The sequence below is a fragment of the Drosophila suzukii genome, chromosome X (assembly GCF_043229965.1).
Source record: "Drosophila suzukii chromosome X, CBGP_Dsuzu_IsoJpt1.0, whole genome shotgun sequence".
Taxonomy (NCBI): Eukaryota; Metazoa; Arthropoda; class Insecta; order Diptera; family Drosophilidae; genus Drosophila; species Drosophila suzukii.
This window is the reverse complement of record NC_092084.1, coordinates 7,667,642-7,695,641: the sequence shown is the minus strand read 5'-3', so window position 1 is coordinate 7,695,641 and position 28,000 is coordinate 7,667,642. Positions and strand designations below refer to the sequence as shown.

The 28,000-nt window shown below is 41.3% G+C and overlaps 1 protein-coding gene across 10 annotated transcripts; it reads left to right on the top strand.

Moving 5' to 3' along the window:
* Positions 1 to 8: 8 nt before the first annotated feature.
* Positions 9 to 27,975, top strand: C3G (C3G guanyl-nucleotide exchange factor). Of its 10 annotated transcripts, none has more exons than XM_070997790.1 (15): positions 9 to 583; positions 19,350 to 19,943; positions 20,015 to 20,205; positions 20,267 to 20,808; positions 20,880 to 21,073; positions 21,179 to 21,358; positions 21,749 to 22,363; positions 22,996 to 23,019; positions 24,048 to 24,159; positions 24,239 to 24,906; positions 25,018 to 25,186; positions 25,272 to 25,853; positions 25,919 to 26,044; positions 26,106 to 26,237; positions 26,320 to 27,975. In XM_070997790.1, exons 1-15 carry the CDS (start codon positions 562 to 564, stop codon positions 26,450 to 26,452), a joined length of 4,284 nt encoding a protein of 1,427 aa, XP_070853891.1. In that variant the 5' UTR covers positions 9 to 561; the 3' UTR covers positions 26,453 to 27,975. The 10 variants fall into 10 exon arrangements, with proteins under 10 accessions (XP_070853891.1, XP_070853890.1, XP_016939193.2 ...); XM_070997789.1 differs by lacking the exon at positions 9 to 583 and adding an exon at positions 3,811 to 4,362; XM_017083694.4 differs by lacking the exon at positions 9 to 583 and adding an exon at positions 16,630 to 18,072.
* The last annotated feature ends 25 nt before the right edge of the window (positions 27,976 to 28,000 follow it).

Below are 28,000 nucleotides of genomic sequence, written 5' to 3'. Positions count from 1 at the left end.
AGAATCTCTCTCTTTACAAATTAACAAGAACAAGACTTGCGGCGCGTTTACCCACGGATAAAAATACAAATTATTCGAAAAATTACGTTTCTCTAATACTCATTCGAACTTTTGACCTTCTTTTGAATCATTTCGAAAATTGTGGTTCGTCGCATTTTGTATAAAAATTAAATTCGTACGCGCGAGTGTGTAAAAATAAAAATCACAGTAGAAGTCACAACATCACAACACAACACAGCACAGGGTGGCTATACGCATTTTGTTGTTGTGCTGCGCGTTTAAAGTTGTATTGTTATTTTTTTGTATTTTTTTTTGGTCGACCGGCCGAAATGGCGGTGTGAATACGATCGAATTTCAGTGAACTTAGAACGCGGATCGTAAACATATATATTTATATGTGTACTGTACTGTGTGTGTGAGCAACACCAGCAACACCACTACCAACGCAGGCGGAGAACTGAAAATGTGCGTGTAAGAGAAAGAGAATTTGGTGTTTTTCTTTCGGCTATGGCGGAAAATGAGGAAAATCTGTGAATCCTGGCTGAAAGACACGGGCTCATCATGAATATACTGCAGAAAATCGGTCAGTATTATGTTCCCACTTTGCTGCTCTTGCGCTCTCTCTTTGCGACTCCTTGTCTTTTCCTTTTCCTTTGCCTTTGCCTTTGCCTTCCAATTTCCACAGTTTACCGTTTCGTTTACACACATTCCTCCTGCTTCACCCTCCCCCTTCCATCCCCCTCTTCACCCTCCATCCTCCTACGCCTTTTGTTGTTGTTGTTGTTGTTGTTGTTGCTGCTGCTGCTCGTTTTGGGAGCTGTCAACAAGTCTATTTTTAGACTTTTAGATGCTGCAGTTGCAGTTGCGGCTCTTCCTCTTGCTCTTCCAGAAGTGTTAAACATTTTCCATTTTCATTTCCTCTTCCTATTTTCATTTTCTCGTTCTCCATGCCCATGCCCCCCCTGAAATTCCTCCTAACTTCACATGGTTCGGAACCTGGATGAAGGCTGTGTTTTAATTGGAATTTATCCTATTGTCTTGACTCCATCTGTATAACTACTACCTATAGGATTCACCGCATCCATATGGATGCATTTCTAAAATTAATTCCAGGAACTATCTGACCACTGTTTATCTTGGTGTAGTCCTGTGGCATTCGAATTAATTAAATAGAAGTTCTGCGAAAATGCATCCTTACTATATTTGCAAAGTTATGATTGATTTCTCGAAATTTATATTTTGGTATCCTGTAGATAGTCATTGTACAATTTAGGGGTTTGCAAAAAAGTAGGCAAGTATTTTAGTAAGCACACAATTTTACATTCATATGCATGTATTTCCCATTCAACTTTAAACATGAAACGCAGTATTTGCAATTCTGGAAAACTCTGCATACATACATATGTCCCAGCAGGAACTCTAGTTTTGCACTCTAAAAGCACTTTTCACCTCTTGCCTTTGGTTAACGAGATGCCACATAGACAAAAGGTTGATTTTCCCCGGAAGAAGATATTAAAAGGCTGCTTCCTACTCGTTCAATATCCGATTTCCCTGGAAAAGTCTCTCTGCTGACCGTATTCATGCACTTTGAGACCTGCATCCATATTGAGTCGTAATTGCTTTCCTTTCAATTTCTGGATTCTATTCTACCAAAATAGAAAAAAATCCTTAATTTCCAGGAAAATGAACAATAGGGCAACTTCCTAACAATCCCAATAGATTCTGCAAAAAGCAGCTTTCTATTAACATTGTCCTGATTTCCTGGAAAACGCCATTTTAATTAAATTCATCAACGGGCTTTTGTTTGATTTTGCATTATCCTGTTGATTCCGCTTAAATGAAGTGGCAGCATTTGGCAGCCGAACAGCGATTTGCTGAAAAGTGCATATTGACTTTCACATTTTAATTGGTTCCCGGAAAACGAGGTCTTTCGGTGGGCGTTCGCCCACCTTGGCATTATCCTGTTGATTCTGTCTAAGTGAAAATGTAAGCAATACGGACTCTAATTAATGTTTGCATAATGCATGGTGCAAGTGCATATTGACCCTGATCCCGTTACCCATTTTAATTAATTCCGGGAAATCGCAATTCCTGCTGTCTAGCTTCCACTCTTAATTGGACTTTTGTTTGCTTCACCATTATCCTGTTGATTCTGGTTCAATGTGAAGGCAACTCTTTGCTCTTAATTAATGAGCAGAGCTCCGATTTCGAGGAAAATGCATTCAAACTTGTTGCTGGCTGCTCTGCCTAGTGAACTTGCCCTTGAAGGGCTTTTTGTTCGTATTTTGTTTAATGTTAATGGGGGTTGAGCTTAAAGGGCAACATCATTTAGTTCCTTTAAACAGATGCAAATATTTCATTATCGAATTTTCAATTTTAATTGGCACTCCGTTGATTCTACATTTGCTTATGATTTAAGCTTTATGTGTGGGTATTTAAATATTGCATTTACATGTTATATAGAAAATGATTAAACGAAAAGCTCAATGCTAACTATTCAAGTATTTCGTGTGTGGATTTTATTGTTCTGGCATCACTTTTGTTTAATTTTTATGTATGAGCTCTAATTCTCATTTCAAAAATTCAACAAATTTTTGGACAACGTCTGTCTTTCTTTGTGTGTTCAGTACGTTCGGTGTTTACCTTTTTTTTAGCGAGTGCAAAATCTAAGAGTCGCCAGCTGACTTGAATGTTTCCATTACCCTGATAAGAGCCCCTTAACGATGATAACAGTCACTGGCTGTCACACTCGCGTCCATTCGCCTAAGATTTGATTGTAGTTCACTGAAAAAATACCTCAAAAGCAGGAAAAAACTTACATTTAGCTGAATTAAATTTACTTGATAAAAGAAATCCTATAGCACATTTCACAAAATTTTTAAATCAAAGATATAGATCCAACTTCCAGATCAAAGATTACGCTACCATTGTTAATGATAATGGCACTTGTAATGGTATGTCCGTGAAATTATAATAGGATAGTAATGCTTTATTAGAGGACTTGACTTGACTTGACTTATTGGTTCCTTTCTAGAGCTTGGGTTAAAATGTACATTATAACTAAAAGGCATTGAAGTTCTTTCTTTGGGTTTGGGCATATTATTTCTAATAAACTTAAATATTATTATTATAATTTTAAGTCATAAGTGCAATTAAAAATGCTGGTAGGGCTGGGGAAATAGCTAAACTGCCAAAATATGGGGTAGTATGGTATCTGGTATCATGTAATATTATCAGTTTTATATGGAGTTTTAAAAGCAGGTGGAGCCAGGAAAGTTAATAGGTTGTATTTAAATGGGGAAATCCCGTATTCTGTTTAGTTATCATGTATCATTACTATCACTTTCTAAGTATTAGGATGAGGTGGGGCTGTGAAAGTAGCTAAACTGCCAAATATATGGGTATACTTGTATACACTTAAAGTATTCTTATATAGATTTGGTGTATTCCAATGGGGAACTGCCTTGTTCATGTTACTTCATGATAGCACTTAATAGTATTATAATTTTTAGAGCTTTAAGAGCAGGTGGGACTACGAAAGTAGCTAGACTGTCAGCTCTGGCGACGACTGCTCTGCCCAGTGGCCGCGCGATTAGATTGTAAAAGTTGTGCGCTCGCAGCTCATCGCTTACCGCTCGCCGAGTACCGCGCACCGCGCACCTCGTACCGCTCACCTCTCACCGCTTACCGCTCAGTGGTTCGGCGGTTTTGTTGGGTTTGCTTTTGCTTTTGATGGGCTGGGTTGAATTCAGTTGGGTGGCTCAGCTCGGTCAGTCAGTCGCACGCGAAATTTTCACAACAACGGTGTGTGGCTGCGGAAACAGAAACCATAACAGGAACATCAAATATTATCGAGTCAAGTTGAATAAATGAAAAGCTCGTGATACACACAGTGTGTGTATGTGTGTTGTGTATGTGATATCATATAAGGGCGATCCCTGAAACCATTGATTCATTCAGTTTTTTTCAAGTGTCTATGATCAGTGATCAGTGATCGAAAAGCGATCGATGCGGGCCACAAATTGAGTTGGAGTCGTTGATGCGTTTGCTCCAGTTCCCATCCCCATTCCCAGTTAAACAATAACAAAAGGCCGGCCTCTTTATAGAGGAGGAGGTGTGTGTGTGTGTGAGTGTGGTGTGTGTGTGGCATTTCCATCGATTTCCGCTTCGTCGACAAAATGCGCGTTCTCAACACGGAGCTGCGCCTGCGCTTTAAAAATCGCAAACCGCGACCCTTTAATCGCGCTGCCAGTGCCGATGATGCGATGGATCTGGGAAATGGAACGGGGATTGGGATCGGGACGGGGGCTACGACCCCCTTGACGCCCCCCGAACAGTGCCTCAATGGAGCCACCAGTATGCGTACGTATCATGAATGTGTTGGCACTGAGAAAAAACTAGATCATCAGTTATAGAAAAAGGTCTAAACATAGTTCCGAGAAAATCAATAATACTGATCCATAATATCATAATTAAACTGATAATTTTATAATCATATATCATATATTATAAGATGTACGTATATTTTAAATAAAAGTTATAGAAAATATGTGTTATTAAAGTACCTGTCCTGTTAAAAACCAATGTTATCTCATATTCCATGACTAATGAAATTTATCCACTTTGCGGTTGTCTACTTCAAATTTATTTTTCCACCATCAAGTGGCTTAAATATTTCAAAATAATCCCCTATGATTAACAACTACAAAAACTAACTAACAATTTGCAAATATTGCAGAATGCTTGTTATCTGGCTTTTCAAGTGGTTAGGTAATGTTTCTACTTGCACATGCATGGGTTTCATCATAGAGCTTTTTTTTAAACTATTGTTTGTCTACACAGACTTACCTAATGTCAAACGTAGGATTTTAATAGTTAATTACGGCGAGTTTCGTGCATAAATAAATACATTTTTAGATGGAAAATTCAAGGGTTAATAAACTAATTTATCATGTTTCTTATCACGAGAACTGCCCAACAGAGGCCTTATGTAGATAAGTTTCAAGATCAATGTCACGAAAAAATAACTATAACAAGATCCATATAAAATGGTAAGAATCTTGTTATAGTTACTTTTTCCATGTGCATTTTTGTGTGCAATTTGAACAAACAAAACAATTGCCAGTGCCCAGTTTTGAATTTTCAGTTTTCCGTTTCCAGTTTGCCAGTAGTTTTCAGTTCCAGTTGAATGTGTAAATGGCCTTGAGCTCGGGACAGAGATAGCTATAGATATATAGAGAGAGCTAGCCTCTGTGGAATGCCGATGTGGAATGCGATCGCTCGTCGAGATAATAGAATAATGGCCACGACGGACAAATCATCATTTTTATCATTCTCAGCTAGCTGCAATTGCCTCAAATTAGGCGAGCATAATCGGCCAAATTGATCAGAATCCAAAGCGGAAGATGAATCAATTGCCGATGAATTGGGCAATGGACTTATTGAGATATATTACTTTTGGAGCTGTAAATCTATTCTAAAATTAATTGGGAAAGGGAAGTGATTCAGTAAAAGTTTGCAAACACTTAAAGGTCAAACCCATAAATATTATAAAGTAAAATAAGTATGAACAAACTTACTAGTTTGCATTTTAAGTGATTAAATCTAGTTGTTAGTTATATTAGATAGGTGATTTGATTGATTAATGGCCTTAATACAGGATGCTGGGCAATAAAACCGATATATTTCGACTCCCTGGCTCTAAAGATACTATATATTATACATTGTACTACCGTAGTTGCGGTTCTTGGATGTTCCTAACCCGATTGGATATCTAGCCCACCTCGACAGTATCTAATCTAATCGGCCGTCTCCGTGCCTGTGTCAACACATGTCCACATTGTTGGGATTGCCAGCACTTCGGATATATCTATGTGGGTACGATGTGTTTGCCTACGACATTTTGGCATGCCGCAAACGAATGAAAAAACATTCTCCAACTGGCGAGATGGATATGTAAATGCGAATGTAAATGGGAATTTTGTATACATGAAAAGGGTTTTGTTTAATTGTTGTTGATTGAACAATTTCGTGTTGGCTTTCACTGCACTTTCTAACTGGGAGAAATGAAGGAAAGGGGGAAGCTGTTGACTGGTCACCTGTTGACGCATCACGAATTTAGATAAATGAAGGCACCTGCACTCTGAGAAAAAGAGCTAACCTAGTCTAGAATTTATAAAGGATAACATTTTTTGAATGTATCTTTTAAAATTTATGTGTTATTCTTTAAGAAAAACGAAATTTGAAAACAATATCTACTCTATATTATTTATAGTAATTAAATTTAAATTTATCTCAGATAAATACTACTGAAATATGATTTTTATACAATCCATTCCACTGAATTCTGTGATTTGTGATTGGACGTAGGCAACTTTTCAATCGGGAAATATAGTGCGATTGCCGGCTGTCACATATTTATAAATAGTTATAATGCCACAGGAAACAGTAGATTATTTCTGTTCATCAGAGACGCCCACTATAAATCAATAACCAACAGGGAAAACTTTTTCTGTCACTCATTAGCACAGGGAAACATCTAATACACATGTTATTCCAGGGAAACTACCTTTTTATTGAAATAAATCTAGCTTTTATGTGGAAAAAAAAATGTGCAAGGATATAAATAAATAAAAAATATCAACCAGAAAAGTCGCATATACCAACTGCTTTTTAGATTTTATTTGATAATATATACATATGCCCGTGTTGAAAACCGATTCCGTGGAATAAACATTTTTCCGAGCGTTTGTTTGTCACATTCAGGCCAAACAAAGGCGCACAAGTGTCGGGAATTGATGGCTTTGTGGCCGGGACACCAAACGGAAGCACAGTGAATGCCAGGAATCAAGAATGGAGCAGGAAGAATGGAGAGTCCTGGTCAAAGGAGAATTGCGATTGCGATTCCGATTCCGATTCCGATTCCGATTCCTGGGAATAATATGCGTCCGCTTGCGGCTGATAGGTGACATGCGATGCGAGATGGCAGGTCAACGGTTACCGGGAATTGGCTCGATTGCCTCCTCCTGACCCTGACCTTAAATGAATGAAAAACCCATGGGGGCGTCTCTGCTCTGCTCAGTTCAGCTCAGTTCTATTCAGTTTAGTTCCATTTTGTTCATAGGACCGACCGAAGGAGAAGGGCACAGAAAGCTCTTAATTGACCAAGTGAGTGTCCGCCAACAGATGCCTTTATTTCATTATATATACATATATAGTCTTTAGACTCGCTCGAGTTGAAAATTATTTAATTGAAATGAGCAGCGATTAAAAGAGATAGCGGCAGAGTCAAAGGGAAAATGACAAGTGGCAATGTTTAAGTATAAATAGAATAAGCCTGTGAAGTTAAGTTATTCAACTAATGGACGGTTGTTTGGATCAGACAAATAAAGGTGGTACTTCTAAAGCATTATTTGTTTTCCATGCTGAACCACAGTCCTAATTCTTTAATATAAACTTATATTGGAGTTATTTCATGACTAGAGATCTAATAAATAGCTTTTTGATTTTGTGATATTATATTTTAATAAATTAGGGGTTCCACTTGCGGAAGTTTGGGGACCCTACGCCAAAGAAATACTTTAGTATTACTCACTCCCCTATAAACCTATCCTGGAGTCAATGGCGGATCCAGAATTTGGTTATACATATAACATATACTTGTTAAACCGAGGGGGGTTTCTTTCCTTTAGTTCATCATGACTAGATATCTAATAAATAGTTAGAAAATAAATTATATCTGACATGATTTATATATACAATTTCAATAAGTTTAGGAGTTCTACCTGGGGAAATTAGAAACGCGTTCTATTAAATGATTTTATTAGTGGGGTCGCTCTGATACAAAAATACTTTCGAATCAAGCATTCCCTTGGGGTCAAAGGAGATAAAGTTGGGAAAGTCATCATATCTTGGCCGGCATTTAATGGATTTAATCTCTGTGTGTGTGTGGTCACAAGTGGTGGGCAGATGGTTTTCAGTGGCGTCCGAGTGAAATCTTGGCTGGGCTCACCTGAGGTGGCCATTGTTGGATCTATGGTCACGTATGACATGGCGCTTTCCCGCTTTCCCTCGGGCCACTCAGCACCCCACAAGTGTTTGTTTATGTCAACTCGATTGTGGGCTTCTTTAAACTGTTTTGTGTTTTGTGTTTAGTGCTTTGTGATTTGTGCTCGCTGCTCTGCGCTTTTCACTTACACAATTGCCATTCTGCACTTTTGCTTTCCTATGGATTTCATTTCGTTTTCATACAGGTATATACCTGTGTGTATCGTCGCCAACTCAACGCTCTATGTCATAATTGTTCACCTGGCTGCCCAATCTTTCTTCCCCCTCACGTGGCTTTCTTCTCGGGTGCGAAACTTTCATTCTTCCATCGGGTCTTTCTGCCTTTCTGGCTTTCTGTCTTGCTTTCTGGCCAAGAGTATCTGAAGCGTGTCTATTGGACAGTTACATTGTTGCAGTTGTTTCGAATTGCTTGTAAGAGCCCCCCTTTTTTTTGTATTATAACAACACAACCACCTGCTTGAATTGAATTTAACTGAGGATTTCATTCGACGGCGGTGGTGGTGGGCCATTCCATTCGAAAGTGAAAGAGTTTTCATTGAGAATTGAGAAATCCAAATTAATTGGAGGGTATTCACCCCGCCCAATCACTTTTAACCGTTTCCCTTTAGTTCATAATCAGATTTATTGAGGCGATTAATTTGCACAACTTACGGTGGATAACAAAAAAATAAGAGCTTGTGATTAATTATCATTATAGTGCTATCGTTATACGATCGCAAGGTATTGAGATTATAGATAGTTATATTGGTCCCATAAAGGTTTTATAAATATCTATATAGCGAAGCTCTCAGTAGTTATTATGTTAAAAACAGATACTAAAATCTTAAAATCCCATTTATAGTTGATAGGTGTACTTTATAGATAGTATAACTCTTTGAAAGTTTTCAATTTGATTATGTTAAAAACAGATACTAAAATCTTAATACTTAAAACCCCATTTATAGTTGATAGGTGTACTGTATAGATAGTATAACTTTTTGAAAGTTTCCAATTTGATTGCGTTTCCTTTTCAGTATTTCCTGGTTCAGTGGAGTAACTAGTTAGGCCCCTAGTTTTCCCATCTAGTTTTTAAAGTGTGGGGGTGACACCCAAGCACCCAAGCACCCACACCACTCACAAACACTCACGCACAGCAGTTACACCAGGCGACATCGTCATCGTTGTGGTCACCATCATACCGTGTCACCGTCATCGCTCCCAATTCTCCATAGGCTTCTCAGCCTCGTTCGCTGTCGCTCGTTTCTCTGCCTATGGAGTGGGCATTTAAAAAAGAAGAAGAAAAAACCCCATACACCCCTTCTACACAGAGAAAAAGAAGTCGTTTCAAGATGTAAACAAACGCGTATCGAAAGTTTAAAGTATCGGCTAGGTATTCTTGTTCTTACATCAACAGAAAATCATTTTGTATATTCTGTAATCGGGGAAACAATAAGTAAAAGAGGTCACGCACTCTTCTACATGGCGAGAAAAAATCTTATCTTTCACATTCCTTGATTTGTTCTTGAAATTGAAAAACTTTGGGTTCTTATTTTTAAGAACGTTTAAAAATTCGAGGAAAGTGTAAGTGTATTATTACGTCTAGTATTTCCCTATAAGGTTGTTATATTAAATGCAAGAACGGAATTTATATTTTTAGAACATTGTACATTGCTTATGAGGTTGCGTTTCCAAGAATGAATCAGGAACAAGGCGAGGTCATTATAAGTTTGGAAATAATTTTGAACATACATATAAAGTGGACCGATTATGTGTAATAAGTTTATTCGTCATATGTTGAGTATAGCTTATCGGTATGTGAGTAATGGTTTCAAAAACTAGGATGCAAAAGAAGCATATGCAAATATGTTTTAGTACACAATTGAAACTTGATTTGAGCAGAGCTTTTGTTCTCAGTGCGCCAAAAAAAAATTTGTAGTTTCGTTTTCGTTTACCCTGCGTTGAGAGTTTTCTTTCCGTTTTTTCTTGTTGTTTTTTTTTTGTGCCATTCCTTAGTTGTTGTCGCTGCTTTCTGGTTTGTTTGCAGCGCATTATTAATTATGACGACGGGCTGCTCAAAAGTTATCTAACCGTTGCCGGGAACGGACGAACGGACCGATTTACGACGGACTCCATCGGCAAAGAACCAAAAAAAATCAAAAATTTATATATAATATATATAAGAAAAGTATCGGAACTCAAGTGCCCATATATTTAGGTGTGTAGCTCTTTTGTTTTTTCGTTTGTTTGCGCGAGGTGAAAAGTTAAATAATACACGGCGACTGGAAAATTAGCAACAAGAACACACACAATACACCAAAAAAGGGCGAAGCGACAATTCTTGAGTGAGTAATCGAATTGTAGAAGAGAAAAAAACGAGAAGGCAGAGTCGAATTATAAACCCGATGATGTGTAATTCAACAATTCAATGGCATATTGTCGATGGGAAGAATAATACTCATACGCGGCGGGTGCCAATTGAGTTCTCTCGTCTACAGAAACTACTACAACACCGTACAAAATGAAAACAAATGCACATGCTTGCTCGATGACAGCACCTGGGAGTGACGTCATCGTCAGAGGGGGAGGGGGGGGGGAAGGGGAAGGGGTAAGGTTAAAGGTAAATGGTGAAAGGTAAAAGGCACTGAAGTTCCCAACAGTTTTAGTCTCACACACAGCATGTAGGACCGCACTGGGAGAAATAATATTTAGATCACTAGGTTTGGTTAACAGATCTGATATATTTAAATACCTGCTTAAATAGAATAGTTCTTTAAGGACTAAAAGATATATTGTTTGGAAATACAAAGCTCCTTAGATATTTTTATAAAAAACATTTAACTTAACTCTGCAATTGTATTGTACATATGTAGGAATATCATTGCATGTGTCACACAAAAATCTTCAAAGCTTCCGATTGGATTCGGCCAAAAGGTGCTACAATATTTCTCACAGTGCACCACATGTTGCCCACGCGTGTAGGAGTATGTTTGCTTACTATGCGATGCATTCTACCGGCATGAAAACCTGTCGTGATCACTTGATGACCCATGCTCATGCATAAATCAGAGACTGTCAAATGAAATGGATTCCACATGAGCCCTTTACAGACACACCTGATTGTCAGCTACACTGCGGCAAAATGCGTAATGATTCTTGGCAAATGAAACTGTGGCTTAAAAACCGATCTTAAAGATATAATGTTGTTCAATTTTTAAATACCACATTGGTGTGTCACAAACAAAAGCTCTTGTGGTGTGAAATACAGCCGATTTGATCACCAAATTTGGTCACTTCGCTGCTTCTCTTTGTATAAATTAGCATGTGACCGGCAATGTTAACAGCTAAAAGTTAACATGGCATTAGCAGGGATTTGCTATTTTCTACAGCAGCGGTCAAGACAGAAGTTACTGTTTTTTAAAATTAAAACAAATAAATAAAGCAGAAGCGAAAATAGTTGAGCCAATGGATAATCTATAAAATAAATATATGTAGAGGATGTAGATCATCCCTATTGTTGTGACCACAAGTGTTTAGGTCAAACGAGTGCCGGGGTTCATTGAAACATTGCTTTAATGGCTGCTCAAATTGCTGCTCCTAATTAATATGTAACTAACTACTTACTCCTCTGCACATTTAGTTTATTTTACTACTCGACTTGAGATTGTGTTTTTGTTGCTTTTAATGGCCAATTTGCATGGAAATTTGTCGCTTCTGTTGTTTTCTGCTTTGTTTTCCAACAGATTATGTCATTTAGTTGAGTTTGATTGCTCTGCTCAATGTAGAGCAGATTTTTTTTTTCGGTTTTTTTTTTGAAATTATTTCGTTGCGCACCCATGTGCGTACATATAGTCGTACATTATATATGAACACATATGTTATGTGTTTATATGTTCAGGAACTATCGCGATCGCGGCAGTTAGAAAGCATAGCATTCCAAAAAGGCATACAGAAATTCCTCGGCTCTTGTTTTATTTATTTGTTGGGTTTGTGTGCTCATTCAGTCGTCATTTCACATTTTGTGCGGTTTTGGTTTTATTTTCGTTTTACATTTCGCGATTTCGCGGCTGCTCTCGCTAATAGGCCAACTCTCAGTCTCTCTATCTTCAAACTGGTTAAAGATACACGGGGATAAATACGAGTTATCTGGCCCATAAACAGGTATCATCTTTTTCGCTATCAAAATAAATTGTTTTTCTATATATTAAAAAAGTTGCAAACTCTTATTTTTCTATACCCAAAAGGGATAACAAATCTAGTTTATAATCTAAGATCTCAGAACTTGTTATTATAATGCCTTCGATTCTTTTATGTTCGCACTTATTTGGAAATCTTTCCGGCTTGATCTTTGAATGTGACATTGAAATGTATAAATATTTGTTTTCAGTGCATAATAACAAAACACAGCAACATTGAAACTGGTCGGAAAATGTGGGGAGCAATAGAGGGGCGACATTCGCAAATATTGGTCAAGTTTGCAGGCCCCGAGGACTTTGCATACACGAGCCAACGGCATTATGATGATGCCTCCGATGATTTTATGAACGGTCTTCATTATCATCGTCTTCATCGGGTGTGCCAATTACCAATTTCGGTGTCAACTCCTCCTCTTCGGCCCGATCCGATCCGATCCCACCCCTTTATCACTTTATTTGACAGTTGCTTTAAATCTGCCTAGCCCAGTTTGTGGCTCTTTTCAGCTGCAGTGAAGCTTCGCTAATTGTCATCACCTATATCTTGAATAATATATATAATTTTTAGCAGCTTGCTAGCTATGCTAACGATCCCAATCATTTAAAGGAAAATTTATTTGTAGGCCCATTTTTGGATTTTTCATAGGGTGTGCATCGTGTTTTTTTGCGAAAAATGTCAAAAGCTAAACATTTCCAGATTTGAATGCCATTAGATTGGAAATTAAGCAACGAGTTTAACGAGGTATAGCATTCTTCGATCTGACAATTACTTTTGTTAAAGCAGCCAAAAAACTAAATTTTTAGATCCCGATTTTGGTCATAAATACGACATTCACATTTTAGTCAAAAATACGATTTTTCTATCCAGTTTTTCAATCGTAGTTTAGCCAAATGAAGGCGTACAGCTAAAAGACCGACTGTTTTGAGCAGCTTTCTACAAATGCTATCGATTCCTATCACTTTAAGGAACATTTATTTTTTGACCCATTTTCTCATTTTTTATAAGGGGGTACATCGGTTATTTTTGGGATTCAGATTTTGGTCAAAAATACTAATTTTTTAGTGGTTTTTCAGTCGTAGTTTACCCAAATGAAGGCGTACAGCTAAAAAACCGAGTGTTTTGAGCAGCTTTCTACAAATGCTATCGACTCCTATCACTTTAAGGAAAATTTATTTTTTGACACAATTTCTCATTTTTTGTAAGGGGGTAGCTCGGTTATTTTTGGGATTCAGATTTTGGTCAAAAATACTAATTTTTTAGTGGTTTTTTAGTCGTAGTTTGGCCAAATCAATTTGTACAGCTAAAATACCGACGGTTTTGAGCAGCTTTCTACAAATGCTATCGATTCCTATCACTTTAAGGAACATTTATTTTTTGACCCATTTTCTCATTTTTTATAAGGGGGTACATCGGTTGTTTTTGGGATTCAGATTTTGGTCAAAAATACTCATTTTTTAGTGGTTTTTTAGTCGTAGTTTGGCCAAATCAATTTGTACAGCTAAAATACCGACGGTTTTGAGCAGCTTTCTACAAATGCTATCGATTCCTATCACTTTAAGGAACATTTATTTTTTGACCCATTTTCGCATTTTTATATAAGGGGGTAGCTCGGCTATTTTTGGGATTCAGATTTTGGTCAAAAACACTAATTTTTTAGTGGTTTTTTCAGTCGTAGTTAGGCCAAATCAAGGCGTACAGCTAAAAGACCGACTGTTTTGAGCAGCTTGCTACCAATGCTAACGATCCCAATCATTTAATTGAAATTTTTTTTTGACCCATTTTCACATTTTTTAAAGGGGTGCATCGTGTTTTTTTTTGCGAAAAATGTCAAAAGTTAAACATTTCCAGATTTGAATGCCAATGAATTTGAAATTAAACAACGAGTTCAACGAGGTGTGGCATTCTTCGATCTGACGATTATTTTTGTAATTGCAGCCAAAAAACTAAATCTAATAGCTCAGATTTTGGTCAAAAATACGAGATTCATATTATAGTGGAATATAGATCTGATCTGACGATCTGACGATTATTTTTGTAATTGCAGCCAAAAAACTAAATCTAATAGCTCAGATTTTGGTCAAAAATACGAGATTCATTTTATAGTGGAATATAGACATGACTTATATTTCATAGCAGACCGAATTGATTAATCATCAGGATCTAAAGAATTCGCGTAAATATAATTCCGGGTCATATAGTTTGGCGGATCGTGTTAGGCAAGATCTACTGCCTTGATACTTTTGATGTGTGCCTTCTTTTTGGTGTTTTTTTTTCGTTTTGGCCAGAACCAGAACTGAAATCACCTCTTGATCGACTCCAACCCGTCCAACCCGCTCGGTGGCTCCAAACCCGCTGGGTCCGTTGCCTGATCCAATTTCCTAATCATGCAAAGTGGCTCTCGACTCGATATTGCCAGTGATATCGGGTTTGGTTTTTGGGTCTCCGTCTGCTCTTTGCATTTCCCATTTCTGCGGTGTGCCAAATTAATTGGGTGAACGTGACTTCTAATGCTTGTAATGGAGTGGGTGCTAATAGGAATGGGAATGCCAGAAGAGAGAAGTGGGGGTCTGTGTATGTATAAGTAATGCCCATTTCGGGCATTAGGTCAAAATTATAAATGTTTGTGCAATTTTTAGTTCTTAGAAATTTTGTGAAATTCTTTTTGATAAGCTTTGTGGGTCAGAATTACTGGACCGCTTTTTGATTCGATTCTTCAGAACTACTTGTTTTATTATTATTTTTAAAAATTTGTAAGCAAATTTACTGGAACTGTATTCGGTAAATGATAATGGGTTTATGTGGGTTTTTTTCGTAAGACTTTTTGAACATAATGTTTTCCCGATTTTTGTGACTGTTGTTTTTATAGATTATTCTTTTTAAAATTATTTTTTTTTTCATAATTTGATAAAAGGATCTCCCTTGTCAGCTCTCCTAATGTTTTGTTAGACTATAACTTTACTATCTTGCTAAAAAGAGAGCGTTTGCCAAAGAACTCCGGTCGGAAATTAAAATTGGGAACAAAAGCGTTTCGAGGATTTTGATAACCTTAATATTTCCGTTCCAACGAACAGAACATCCCACGGTAATATTTTAATCCTAAGGCCTAAGGCGAGGAATCCGGACTCATGATTGACCTTAACCTTAGCCCAAGGTTTTGGTTACACACCCAAAACCTTAACTTACTGACCGGCAACGATGAATACCTTTCTTTTCAGCCGCTAAACCGATCCACTTGGGGTTTTTCTGCTTTCCATATACATTTCAGGTACTGGGGATTTTTCGTTTTGAACTTTTATATGCTTTTGCTTGCGATATTTATTTTTTGTTTTGTTTTTTATATAAGTATGTATATTGTTGTATTTACTTTGGCGACGCCTTCGATTTTCGCCCATTTGCGCAGCAGCTAGTTCATTTCCAAGGCAAGTCACGAGCGGCACTTGCAAATTGAAGAAATCCGCCCAGAGTCGTCTCTTGGCCCCCTTTACCGCCCCCAATTACCGCCCCTTTACCGCCGCCACCCCTCTGCCCTGCGGCTGACTGGGCTCTTTCTCAGGTGTGCCAGCTGATTGATAATTGGCAGAGAGCTCTGCAGATGGAGAGCAGCCTCCCAGGCGAAAGAGCCGCAAACCACTGGCTGCACTGCAAGAAATCTAGAGCTACCAAAAACTGTAAAACAAAAATTCTCAATTTTTTTAATCTTAGAAATTTGAACCATTGCTTACAGGCAATCTGTATTAAATTTATCGAATCAGTCGTAGGAGATATCGAATCAATCCTTTAAACTATCGAACCAATATAATAAAGTGTATCGAGTCGAGTATTTATTTTATAATAAATATATATGTATAAAAAAAAAGCAAAGTATTTTTTTTATGATCCGTTAAGCGTAATCAAATATATCATAATTAACAAAATTCAATTTTTACAAGTATCGAATCAATCCCTAAAAGTATCGAATCAATCCCTAAAAATATCGAATCAATCCCTCAAATTATCGAATCAATTTCTTAAAACTTATAGAATTGAAACTTTTTAAATGGGAAATTTTGTACAATGCTTTGGCTATCAATGAAGTGAATGTGTGTGGATTTTGTTTGATATTGAATATTGGAGAGTGAGAGAGAGCAGGAGAGCAGGAGAGATCAGGAGAGATGGCGAGAGGGCGATAGCTAGGTGGGCAAGTGCCATTTGGGGCTCTTTTTCCTCGGCGGCTCTCGTGTTGCTGCTGTATCTGCTAATGTTGCTGCTGTTGCTGTTGCTGTTGCTATATTGCTATTGCTATTGCTATATTGCTAATGTGTTGCCATTGCCGTTGGCCGGTTAGCGGGTCTCCAAGACTCGGACACTCGCTTTTGCCAGGTCTTTTGCTTTTGCCCGATTGCGGATTTTCATAGTTCAGTGCGCTTTCCAGTCGACAACGACAACGCGAACGGACGACGACAACGGCGACAGCTGACGACAGCAGCAACATCAGCCTCACCATCAGCATCACCAACAGCATCAGCATCGCCCGTCAGCAACAGAGGCAGCAACAGCGGCAGCGGCAGCGTCTAAATATAATCATTTTTATTTGTGATTTATTTAATCAACATCTCACCCAGAGGCCAACCCAGAGAGATTGGCGACTGCGGGGGCGGTGTGACAACGAGATAGATGGAAAATATCAAAGAAAAGAGCGGCAAATTGCTCTTGAAAGTGAAGGAAATTGAACAGAAAGTGCAACAAAGTGTTTGCTTATCGGTTATCGGTGATTGAATCAATCAGCCTGTTGATATTAAATGGCCAAAAGTGCTGTTAGTGAATGGTAACTGATTAGAAAAGTGCGGAAATCGTGTGTTGACACCGGAAAGAGGTTCTTATCGAGGATTAGACTTAAAATACTACAAGGTTACACAAGGAAAAAACAAGAAATTTGTTCTTAATACATCTTAAAACTAATCAAATAAATCGGTAATCGCTTTAATTGCTTATCGGTTGGGTGTCTTCTTGGATTATTCTGCAAGAAACGCTTGATTATAAAATATTTTAATCAGTGTTCGCTTTAATACAAAGTCGTCTCACAGCTTATCGGATAAAGTTATTATCAGTGGCCGAGACTTCCTTAAAAAACCGAACCGAATGAAACGTGAAACAGTGAGTGTAAAACATGCCCCAAAAATGATGTTGTAATCGGCAATCGCTTAAATCAACAATCTTATACAAAACTGATGTTGCTGCTGCTGCTATCGCTTATCGGTATTTGGTATTTGGTGAAATCAGCCCGGCCACACGTCGTGTTGTTATTGCTATCGGCGCATTCGTTTTGGCCAAACATTTTAACCACAACAAATTGTTATGCGTTATGTTGATGTTGATGTTGATGTTGTTGCATTAGCTGGCCATTATGCAATATGCCGCAGTTTGATGAATCTTTTTTGAGCGACTGTGCGCTGGCCGATCGCTGGCGTTTCTACTCGTACACGGTCAAGCAATTGCCTCCGAATCTCAATCCAAGTCCAAATCATGGACACCATCATCATCATCATCACCATCATCATCGGTGTCTTTGGAAGACACAGCGGCAATCGTGGTCGCCGCGCGATGACAACAACAACAACAATAATAATCACAGCCCAAGTAGCAACAGCAACACCTGCAACATCGGCAACATCAGTACCGGCAACACGTTGCATAGCATCAAATTCCACAGACGTCGCAAATACAAAAAGCTGGCACGATTGGCGCTATCAACGCCAGCGATTCCACAGCAGATGGATGTGGATGTGGATGTGGATATGGATAGGGAGTTCGATATGGAGATGGACACACCTGTGCCGCTCAAGAATGCGGTGTGCCGTAAGTGAAAGCTACTCGCCGGGGTTTTCGCTTGGTGGGTGGTGCACCTCAGTGTTTTTTTGGCCTTTACCGATCACTGATCACTGATCAGTGGATGCCACTTGAAAGTTCCAAAATTCAAATGGTTGGGCACGCATGAACGATTGCGATGTGGGAATGCTGGGAATTTTTATGGCATCAGCTGCAATTATTCCACTCATTAATTGTGGAGAAATACAAAGGGTGAATTCCATTTTTGCACGTCTAAAGCAATTGAAGTTGATATTATTTTTAGAGTTTCTTTACCTTGGTTAATTTTAAAATTTACTTTTGATAATGAGAAATTGAGTTTAAAAAAACGTCTACAATTCCAATTTAACTAAAAAAAGGGTTTATTTATAAACATTTATACATAGACTTATTAAAATGGTTTTATAAAATTTATTAAAATTATTATATAAACTTTATATTATTACTTTACCAAAATGTACTAAAATTATTATGTACTTATTAAAACCACTTTATATGTATAACATATTCAGTGACTTTAAATTATTCATTTTATTTAACCAAATGAAGAGAAGTAAAAAAAGCAACCTGGTATACATACTTGCCTTATATTGCAGAAGATTGTGGTTTATGAATGTGGCAACTTTTGATTTTCGATTTGGCATTCAAGAATGCTGCTCAAACAGGAAAGATTTTATTTTTGCCCATCAAACAAGTCATGGAAGTTATGGTGCAGAAATATAAAATGAATGAGTCCATAATGCTTTTTTCAAAATTGTCTACGCTATGAAGGAGGTTCCTTTTGAATAACTTTACAAGCTATAATTGATAAATAGTTACCTATGACTCAGGCAATCTCTTATTATAATCGACTTATTTTTTAACCTTCTCAACTGATCCCTGTGATATCCCATCTTATAAAAACCCTAGACTTCTAAAAACCACATCAACTTATTAAAAACTAGTATTATTGATTTTTAGAACCTCTTATCATATCATCGACCTATTCTAAATCCTCAGCTGAATTCTTTGATAATATCCCCATACTTGGGAAAAGCTTACAAAGAGTTTTTCTAATATTTCTCCCAACTTTTATTATTATGCATATATAATGAATAGTTTCTTCTGACTTATGAACATCTTATAACAATTGACATATTCAGTACCTGTTTTCTAATATCCCATTTAATCCTACTTTGAAAAACTATATATACATGTATGTTTAAAAAAATGGTTATTATTAAATATAAATATTGACTAATAGATCCCTCTTTCCGCACTCCTTGCAGACGGCAGCATCAGTTCTCCGTCCACGCCTGGCACCTGTTCCAGTGGTATCGGAGTGGGCGGTGGCGGCTGCAGCAGCAGCAGCAACAACAGCATCAACAGCGGCGGCTACTCCGCCGCCTGCACCCCGCCACCACCCACGCACCACCATCACGGGCACCTTCAGCAGCAGCAGCAGCAGCAGGGAACGCCTGGTGGATCTAGTCGGGTGGGTGGAGCGGCAGGAGGGAGTGGAGTGCCACCGGCACCACCCAGCGCCGGATCGTCGGGCCACAAGAACAGCCTAAAGGGCACAAAGCTAGCGCGCCGGGCGCGCTCCTTTAAGGACGATCTCATCGAGAAGATCTCCCTGATGCGAACCACCAACAACACCCTGGGTCGCTCCCACTCGCCGCATAGTCCGCGCACCAAGCACGGCTCAAAGGCGCCGCCCACCACCGAGGAGGTGCAGCGCTCCACTCAGACGCTGGAGACGCACGTCAAGGACATCTCGAATGCCCTGAAGCACTTCCGGGATGTTATACTCAAGAAGAAGTTGGAGGTTTTGCCGGGAAACGGCACGGTCATTCTGGAAACCATAGCCAGCATGTACTCCGGTGGGTATCTCCGACATTAATTGTTTTTTTCTCTGATTGATTGATTGACCCATCCTTCTATTCAATCACAGTGATCCAAACGTACACCCTGAACGAACATAGTGCCATCATGAGCGGCGCCACGCAGCAGGTTTACCAGAGCCTGGGCAAGCTCATCAAGCTCTGCGACGAGGTGATGCTCTCCGAGGAGAGCGGCGAGTGCGCCTCCTTGAGCAACGAGAATGTGCGGGAAGTCATCGATCTTCTGGAGGATGCCGTGCGGGTGAGTCTCACTCTCAGTCCCTCCAGACAACCTTTTAATCCACATCTTAACGCTCCCACAGAATCTCGTTACGCTGGCGCAGGGCAAGCTGAAGGAGCAGGATCAGTGCGCATTTCGCTACAGCGGTTCTGGCTTGGGCGGCATCGGAGCTGCGGCCGAGATCATGGGCAAGGTCACCGCCTCGCCGGGAGTCATGAGTCATGTGCCGGGCACGGGCATTATGCGCGTCTCGGTCGCCGAGTCGATTGGCCAGCGCACTTCGCTGCCGGACATAGCACTCACGCCCAAGGAGCGCGACATTCTGGAGCAGCACAATGTGAACCCAATGCGCGGCTCCCACAGCACCGAGAGCATCCTGCGCGACACGAGTCCGCCGCCAAAGCCACCGCTACCCAATCGGGCCAGTAATCCGCCACCTCTTCCCCCCAAGCGACGCAGCCAGCCGGTTGCACCACCGGGTGTTGGAGGACTGGGCTCCTCCTCGTCGACATCAACCTCAAATCAGGCCAGTCCGCTGCCCTACGCCCAGTCAACGAATATCAGCATCAACTCGGACCTGGACTGCAGCTCCAACATCTCGTTGCTAAACTATGGCGTGGATCGGTAAGTGGGCCTTGGGTTTGCGTATTCTCTGGCAGTAACTGATGGGTGCATCTACTCTCTCTTCCTATCAGCCTATCAGTGCGGTCACGATCACCGGATGAGAATAGTCAGTGTTCCTTCGACTCGGCGTTGAATCACTCGCGGGAGGAGGAGGACCACCACCACCAACAGCAGCAGCAGACGCAGCAGCAGCAGCAGCAGCTAAGGCAGTTTCCAAAGATACCGGGCATGATAGACGAGGACATGGAGAAGCTGGTCAGCTACAGTGAGTATTGTCGCAACGCTGCGCCGCCGCCCCCCTCACAATGCCCAACCCGAGTGGTGGCCCCCACAACCAACGAATTCCGTATAGAATCCACTGCTTACGCAGGCGCCGCCATGGAGGACAAAGTACAGACACCCCAGCCACTCGGTGGTGGTGCTGGTGTTGGTGGAGGAGTTGCTAGTGCCAATGCTGGTGCTGGTGGAACTGGAGGAGCAGCCGAAGTCGGAGCTGCTGCAGCGGCTGGTGGCGGGGAGACTAACAGCAATCGCCACTCTAACGAATCGGGTACCCAAAACATCTATCATCGTACTTACAATCCTGCTTTATGTTTTTTGTATCCGTTGCACCTGGCGAGATATATTCCTCCTATCCCATTTTATGCGCTTTGTAAAAATGCCATTATATTTTGTAAGGCTTTATACCATTAGAAAATAAGTTTGAGCACTTAAAGCTTTAGCCTTTAGGCTTTCTGTATATATTGCCTATACACATCGATAGGTGCTGTAAATAGTTTGACCTCTCACCTTTTCCTTATCCCGCTTATCCTGCTATTCCCACTTTCCCTGTGTATATTGTTTAATTTCCGCTTGGTTTTGGTTTTGGCTTCCCATTGCCCACAACGTCTGCTGAGTTATGGACTATTTTTAACGTTCTCCATCCACCTTCCACCGGCAGGTTTCGTTTCGATGCGGGAGTTCCAGAGTGTGCAGTCCTCCACAAAGTCATCCAGCAGCAACTCGGACATTGCGATATCGACGGCGGTGGGGAGCAGCATGGAGTACCAGCAGATTAGCCAGTCGGTGTCGCACAGCCAGCGGCAAATCTCGTCGAGCAGCAGCAGCTGCACCACCACCAGCTGCACCACCAACAGCAGCAGCAGCACTACAACCACCACCGGCTATGGCAGCTCCATTAGCGAACTGGAGCAGCAGCAGCAGACGACGAGTGCGGTGGTGGCGGATCTGGCGCCCGCCCTGCCGCCGAAGAGCGTTCAGAGGGGCAGTCTAACCCGCCACGAGTCCACCGGAGCCGGCGATGAGCTGGACGAGGCGCAGTCCTCCTCCTCCGGCTGGGCCAGCCACCGGAGCAGTCAATCGGAGATGCCCGAGATGCGGCAGCTGTCGCCGCACCACCATCTCATCTGCCATCAGCACAGCTGCAGTGCTCAGCTGCAGCACTGGCCCTCGAAGCACCGCAGCTTGATCGAGGGCACTGGCAGCTGCGGCGCCTTTGACCAGCGCCACTTGGTGGACCAGGAGCCCCCGCCGCTGCCCATGAAGAAGAAGCACAGTAAGTCGGTTTGCCCACGATGCACACTCTACTTACATCGATTTTCCCTATTTTTCTTTCTTATTTTTTCCGTTTTCCTTTTGATTTTGGTTGGTTGGTTCTGCATCTCCTCGTACCGTGTGTGTATCTGTATGTTCTGTTGTCTATATTGTGTATATTATTTTCATCTATTTTTTTTCGTTTACTTTTTGGAACCGCCCAGGCCAGGCCGAGCGGTAAGTTAGTGGGTGTTTGTTGAGCGCATTTCAAGGGCTTCCTTTTATCGCAGTCCTTTTTTTTTTATGCGGTATCCATCACACATCCATCGCATAGGTAACTCCATCTAAAGCTAAACCCAGACAAAATCAGACGAAACACTCGCCTACAATAATCAGACCTCCAATCAGTCAGTCGGCCCAGTAAACAGTCAATCAGTCAATCAGTCAACCAGTCATCACCTTTTATTGGTAGCCAGTCAGCGCAGTCCGTTTTGTGAGATTTAGATTTGTTTGTTTTTTAAGACCATTTTATTTATAGCACATACCACCCGCATTATCGCAAACCCCTTAGAAATGTTGGCGACAAGAAAGTTTGCCAAATTGTTGTACGCAAGAGTCTAACCCATCTAAATTATCGTTCCAACCAACATCTAGTGTTTCAAAGTGTGGCCTTTTCGGGTAAGTCTGTGTGTGTTACTAGAGGACCAACACGAAACAAAAACACTAAGCCAACTTTTGCTGCAAAATGCCAAAAATAAAAACGAAAACAAAAACGAAACAAAGTCACCCACAAAACAAACTTTTTCGACGCCCTTGGAGGGCTCGCAATGCTCTTTATCGCAGTTGTACTTAAAAGAAATTCCTTACACCATTGGGCGTAAAAAATATACTATATATTTGCTATTTGGCAAGAGATACATCGATTAAAGGAATATTTTCCAAGGGTTCGGTATTATTGCTCGCAAAAACCACTGAAAAAATAGAGATATTACCAAATCTAAATTCATTTTGGTCTGTAAATCTGATCTGTAAATCTTGAATATTAAAGATAAGAGATAACCACAGAATACAAAGAAATATTTTCCAAGGGTTCTGTATTATCACTCACAAAAAATCTGGCAAAATAAAGATAACATTTAAACTTAATAAATTCTAGAAGTTCCTAACTTTTTTACTAATGTTTAGTAGCGTTTTTATGAGCATGAAGGAAACCTTCAATCCTAAAACCAACCCATATTGGAGAGAGCATTTCGAGTTCGCCATAGGCTTTTCGCTCCGCTGTTAATTTTGCTGCTGCGCCGCTTTGGTTTTGACATGGCGCCCGAGCAGCCACCTGTTTGCAGTTCCCGTTTGTAAGCCCTAGCCCTAGATTTAGTTAAAGTTCTCTGGCTTCCATTTCGCTCCGCCTAACCCACTGTGTCTCCTGTCCCTTGTCCACATGTCCCCCTATCTAAACCTCCAAAAACCCGCTCCATATATCCCGCTCTGTGTGTTGTTACCCGTTCCTGTTACTTATCGTTGTGATGCGACTCCTGTAGACCTGGTAAACAGACAACTGACCCTGACCCCCGGTGTCTAAGTATATCCCACCTCTGTGTGCGGGTCCAAGGATCCAGTCCATCGATCGATCGGCTTAGTTTTGGTTTCTGTTCAACCCGTTGTGATTGATGTATTGCTAATGATCTGCCTCTCCCTACCGCACACAGTTCTGGCCTACATGGAGATCTGCTCGGCGTCCACGCGATCCATTGAGCAGCACCGCCACACAGTGCATGCGTACAACATCAGTCGCAACCTCACGCAGAGCCAGACCATGAAGTGAGTAAAGTTGTATCTGGCAGGGACTTTCTGCAAATCAATACTAATGTGTGCGTTTCTTTTGGTAACCCCGAATTAGCATCATGTCCGTGAGCAAGGAACTGTCGCCGGAGCTGGAGGCACCGCCCGCCCTGCCGCCAAAGAACTACAAGCAGCGCATGGCGACAAGTATGGGATCATCGCCCTCGCTGCAGCCCATCATTGTGACCACGCCTCCTCCAAGTCCGAAGCCGACGCTGGGCGAGAATGGTTCGACGGGCAGGCCGGACAGTCGGATGGCCACCGTTTGCGAGGAGCTCCATGATGGTTTGGCCAGCGAGGATGCGATGCCGGAACTCCGGTCGCCCGTGCTCGATAGCAATGAGAATGTTAGCGCCGTCGACGATGGCCAGACCTTCTACTGTCACTCGCATCAGCTGCCCGGCGAGGTGGGCGTGGGCGTGGGCGAGGGCGTGGATAATGCCGGTCAGCCAATTAGCACACCCCAAGTGCTCGAGGAGGAGCAAACGGTGGAGCCTCGGCCAGGAGTGGCTGGTGACGAGGTTGCCAAGCCAGAGATCGCCGCCGCCGTCCGCGTGGAGGAGGAGGAGGAGGGAGAGGAGATGCTGATCAACATGCTGGAGGAGGTCAACATCACACGGTACCTGATACTCAAGAAGAGGGAGGAGGACGGGCCCGAGGTGAAGGGCGGCCACATCGACGCCCTCATCGTGCACGCCAGCCGTGTCCAGAAGGTCGCCGACAATGGTAGGCATTCGCAGCGCAAGCAGAAGCAGCACATACATACCAAATCCCATTCGCATGGTCATTTACCCAACACCTCTGTTGTCTCTGTCCATTTTCATTCCGTTCGTGCAGCATTCTGCGAGGCCTTCATCACCACCTTCCGCACCTTCATCCAGCCGATCGACGTGATCGAGAAGCTGACCCATCGCTACACATACTTCTTCTGTCAAGTGCAGGACAACAAGCAGAAGGCCGCCAAGGAGACCTTTGCGCTGCTGGTCCGAGTCGTCAACGATCTAACGTGAGTTGCCAGTCCCCCCGAAGGGTTAAATAAGTAACTCAACAGATACCCAATCAAATTGTTAACCCCTCTCCTTACCATCCAGGTCGACGGATCTTACCAGCCAGCTGCTAAGCCTACTGGTGGAGTTTGTCTATCAGTTGGTTTGCTCTGGCCAGCTCTACTTGGCGAAGTTGCTGCGCAACAAGTTCGTGGAGAAGGTGACGCTGTACAAGGAGCCCAAGGTGTACGGCTTTATCGGGGCGGAGTTGGGCGGAGCTGGTGGTGCCGCCGGATTGGGAGTGGCCGGGAGTGGTGGGAGCAGTGCAGCCGGCGGTGGAGGCGGAGCAGGCAACCAGCCTAGCCTGCTGGACCTCAAGTCGCTGGAGATCGCCGAACAGATGACGCTGCTGGATGCCGAGCTGTTCACGAAGATCGAGATACCAGAAGTATTACTATTTGCCAAAGATCAGTGCGAGGAGAAGTCGCCCAACCTCAACAAGTTCACCGAGCACTTCAACAAGATGTCCTACTGGGCGCGCTCCAAGATCCTGCGCCTGCAGGATGCCAAGGAGCGGGAGAAGCATGTGAACAAGTTCATCAAGATCATGAAGCACCTGCGCAAGATGAACAACTACAACTCGTATCTGGCGCTGCTGTCGGCCCTGGATTCGGGTCCCATAAGGAGGTGGGGTCTAATAAAATAGTAATATAAAAATAATATTTAATAATATTAAACTTCTCCTCCTTCAGACTGGAGTGGCAAAAGGGCATCACCGAGGAGGTGCGATCCTTCTGCGCCCTCATCGATTCCAGCTCCAGTTTTCGGGCCTATCGCCAGGCCCTGGCCGAAACTAATCCGCCCTGCATACCCTATATGTAAGGAGGCTGATCTCCTTGAAAGTTCTGATCCCAAACTAATTAACTCGATTTCTTGCAGCGGCCTGATTCTACAGGATCTGACGTTTGTGCATGTGGGCAACCAGGACTATCTGTCCAAGGGCGTCATTAACTTCTCTAAGCGCTGGCAACAGTACAACATAATCGACAACATGAAACGTTTTAAGAAATGGTAACTTATTTACTTTTTAAGCACCCAAGAATTAAGTTGCAAGCAACTGATATCTGATATCCTTAACCCGAACCTGTTACAGTGCCTATCCATTTCGACGCAACGAGCGCATTATACGCTTCTTTGATAACTTCAAGGACTTTATGGGCGAGGAGGAGATGTGGCAGATATCCGAGAAGATCAAGCCGCGAGGCCGCCGCCCGGTTAACTATTAGTCTTCAAGCAGCAACAGCAAAACACCAATATTATATATTACAGTATATATACAGTATATATATACAATATTAATTAAACAGTGCAAACGGTTGCCACATCTTGGAGAAGCATCATCGGGAGCAGCCGAATACTATTCTAATGGGTCTGAGCAATAATGTTCGCTATTCTCTGTCTATATATACAATTATACAAGATATCTAGCTATAGTTACCAGCCGATGCCGGATCAGAAATACATATACTTACATAAGACATAGCGATTCAGATACGGACACACACGTAGCCGTAGCCGCGTACAAATAACGAGCCGATCTGTAGTTTAACTATTAAGCTCTATGACGGTCGGGCAATGGCCCGGCCGCAGCTAAACTCCCCACCAATAATCGAGTCCCTATCTACAGGTCCCAAGAGTTTTCACCGGACTTTTGCCAGCACTAGAACACCAAACTTAAGATCCACCAGAGACAACCAATCAAGAAATCAGCAACTTTCGCTTTTGTTTTGAGATCTCTTTTTACACAAGAACACAACGAATTTTTGGAAACAAGCTACGTGAGAAGGTGAACGTAGAAGCCAACCGACAAACTATATTCGATTTCGATGATATATGTAGCGATATCTCGGACTTTAAATCGATGCAATCCACGAGCAGAACACCAAGCAAAAGCAACCAAGCACAAAGCGCGTTATATGCAATTCTCTCAAAACAACCAATATTAAATACCCCTGTGTGTTAGAAGTTATTGAAAACGAAAATGAAAATTAAACTCGAAACCGAAATCGGATTTCAGAGTACAAAAAACAGCGGTGTCGATCAAATCAATCAAAAATCAAATCAATCATTTCGCGACTCAATTAATCGAAGCAACTTTTAAAGTTACAAAGAAAACAAAAAAGAAAACCCATGGGAGATTACCTAAATTCAATTTGCTTTTAAATGTACGACTAACATAAAGAAAAAAATATTTATGGGCATGTAATAATAGTTCTAAATAAAGCTTTTGACTCCTCCTTTCGATTCTGCAAGGAATAAATTTATTGATATTGATATTGAGTGTAAAAATATTAAACTAGCGAAGAATTCTGGAGCAGAGTGAAAACTGAATGAAATCGAAACTGAATCGACCTCAGTGGTTTTTACTTAGCAAAACGCTGTCTCGTCTGAAAATATTGTCTTCTTATTTGGAAATGGGGAAAAAGAAAGAAAAGGCTGCTTATTTGAAGAATTTAATTCCCGATCACCATAGCCATTTTACTTTAAAGTGAATATTCATTTGTATTAAGTGAGTTCGGTCTTCGTTTTGCTGCCGCTTCCGCTGCCGCTGGCGCATAAATTATGTTTACTAAGCTAACAAACCTAAGGATAACAATTTTTTCGTTTTTTTTTTTCACCTATTTTTAAATTAAATACTTTGTATATGTAGAGAAAATTTTCAATTGTAAATGTATTTGTAACTAAATGTTATGCGTGTACTCGTAAGAAGAATGAAAATAGCTACCACAATCAATGTATTTTTCCTTTACCCGCAAAATGACTTTTTATTGGGG

Excerpts from the sequence above, each read along its gene's own strand:
- C3G (XM_017083694.4), top strand. The coding sequence starts at position 17,628 with ATGCCGCAGTTTGATGAATCTTTTTTGAGCGACTGTGCGCTGGCCGAT. Across the intron at positions 24,160-24,238 it reads ACGCAGAGCCAGACCATGAA|CATCATGTCCGTGAGCAAGG; the intron begins GTGAGTAAAGTT and ends ACCCCGAATTAG. Across the intron at positions 26,238-26,319 it reads ATGAAACGTTTTAAGAAATG|TGCCTATCCATTTCGACGCA; the intron begins GTAACTTATTTA and ends AACCTGTTACAG.